The following is a 1514-nucleotide window of genomic DNA, read 5'->3' as shown; positions in this document are numbered from 1 at the left end:
TACGAAAGATTACCAAAAGAGAAAAATACAGTTAAAGGGAAAAAACGAAAGGTAACTCATCATCTTCTTAAAGAGATTGTAAAGAGGTTTCTAACTTTTTATGTGTATCAGGTACACTGATAGCATCAATTTACATCATTCCAATTTTCGATATTAATTTATTAGCATCCTATGAGATAGCTGGTAAATATTCAGTAATCATATAACAATTAATGGGATTGTTTAGAAGTTTATTCATCAATTTGGACCATTCCAATTTTCAGTCATAAATCTGTGGTCCTCGCATTTTCATTATAAATGTTTTATAACTTAGAATTATTGGGATTTGTGAGGCTAGATTCATTATTGGAGTTTGTGGGGCTAGATTCATTATTGAGGTTTGTGAGGCTAGATTCATTATTGGAGTTTGTGAGGCTAGATTCATTATTGGGGTTTGTGAGGCTAGATTCATTATTGGAGTTTGTGAGGCTAGATTCATTATTGAGGTTTGTGGGGCTAGATTCATTATTGAGGTTTGTGAGGCTAGATTCATTATTGGAGTATGTGAGGCTAGATTCATTATTGGGGTTTGTGAGGCTAGATTCATTATTGGAGTTTGTGAGGCTAGATTCATTATTGAAGTTTGTGAGGCTAGATTCATTATTGGAGTTTGTGAGGCTAGATTCATAATTGGGGTTTGTGGGGCTAGATTCATTATTGGAGTTTGTGAGGCTAGATTCATTATTGGGGTTTGTGAGGCTAGATTCATTATTGGAGTTTGTGAGGCTAGATTCATTATTGGGGTTTGTGGGCCTAGATTCATTATTGGGGTTTGTGGGGCTAGATTCAGTATTGAGGTTTGTGAGGCTAGATTCATTATTGGGGTTTGTGGGGCTAGATTCATTATTGGGGTTTGTGGGGCTAGATTCATTATTGGGGTTTGTGGGGCTAGATTCATTATTGGGGTTTGTGGGGCTAGATTCATTATTGAGGTTTGTGGGGCTAGATTCATTATTGAGGTTTGTGGGGCTAGATTCATTATTGAGGTTTGTGGGGCTAGATTCATTTTTGGGGTTTGTGGGGCTAGATTCATTATTGGGGTTTGTGGGGCTAGATTCATTATTGGGGTTTGTGGGGCTAGATTCATTATTGAGGTTTGTGGGGCTAGATTCATTATTGGGGTTTGTGGGGCTGGATTCATTATTGGGGTTTGTGGGGCTAGATTCATTATTGAGGTTTGTGGGGCTAGATTCATTATTGAGGTTTGTGGGGCTAGATTCATTATTGAGGTTTGTGGGGCTAGATTCATTATTGAGGTTTGTGGGGCTAAATTCATTATTGAGGTTTGTGGGGCTAGATTCATTATTGGGGTTTGTGGGGCTGGATTCATTATTGAGGTTTGTGGGGCTAGATTCATTATTGGGGTTTGTGGGGCTGGATTCATTATTGAGGTTTGTGGGGCTAGATTCATTATTGAGGTTTGTGGGGCTAGATTCATTATTGAGGTTTGTGGGGCTAAATTCATTATTGAGGTT

At 38.3% G+C, this 1514-nt stretch overlaps 2 protein-coding genes across 2 annotated transcripts; one reads left to right on the top strand and one right to left on the bottom strand.

Moving 5' to 3' along the window:
- Positions 1–423: 423 nt before the first annotated feature.
- On the top strand, positions 424–651 carry LOTGIDRAFT_71141 (hypothetical protein; the record flags this gene model as incomplete). The annotated part of the gene is made up of 1 exon (XM_009067942.1): positions 424–651. A coding segment is annotated over one exon (228 nt), but the record flags the coding sequence as incomplete, so codon positions are not given.
- A 244-nt stretch (positions 652–895) lies between these two features.
- LOTGIDRAFT_60939 (hypothetical protein) lies at positions 896–1514 on the bottom strand (the record flags this gene model as incomplete). Its single annotated transcript, XM_009067941.1, has 1 exon — positions 896–1514. A coding segment is annotated over one exon (619 nt), but the record flags the coding sequence as incomplete, so codon positions are not given.

Source organism: Lottia gigantea, assembly GCF_000327385.1.
Source record: "Lottia gigantea unplaced genomic scaffold LOTGIsca_8707, whole genome shotgun sequence".
Classification (NCBI taxonomy): domain Eukaryota; kingdom Metazoa; phylum Mollusca; class Gastropoda; family Lottiidae; genus Lottia; species Lottia gigantea.
This window is presented reverse-complemented; position numbering and strand designations above follow the sequence as displayed.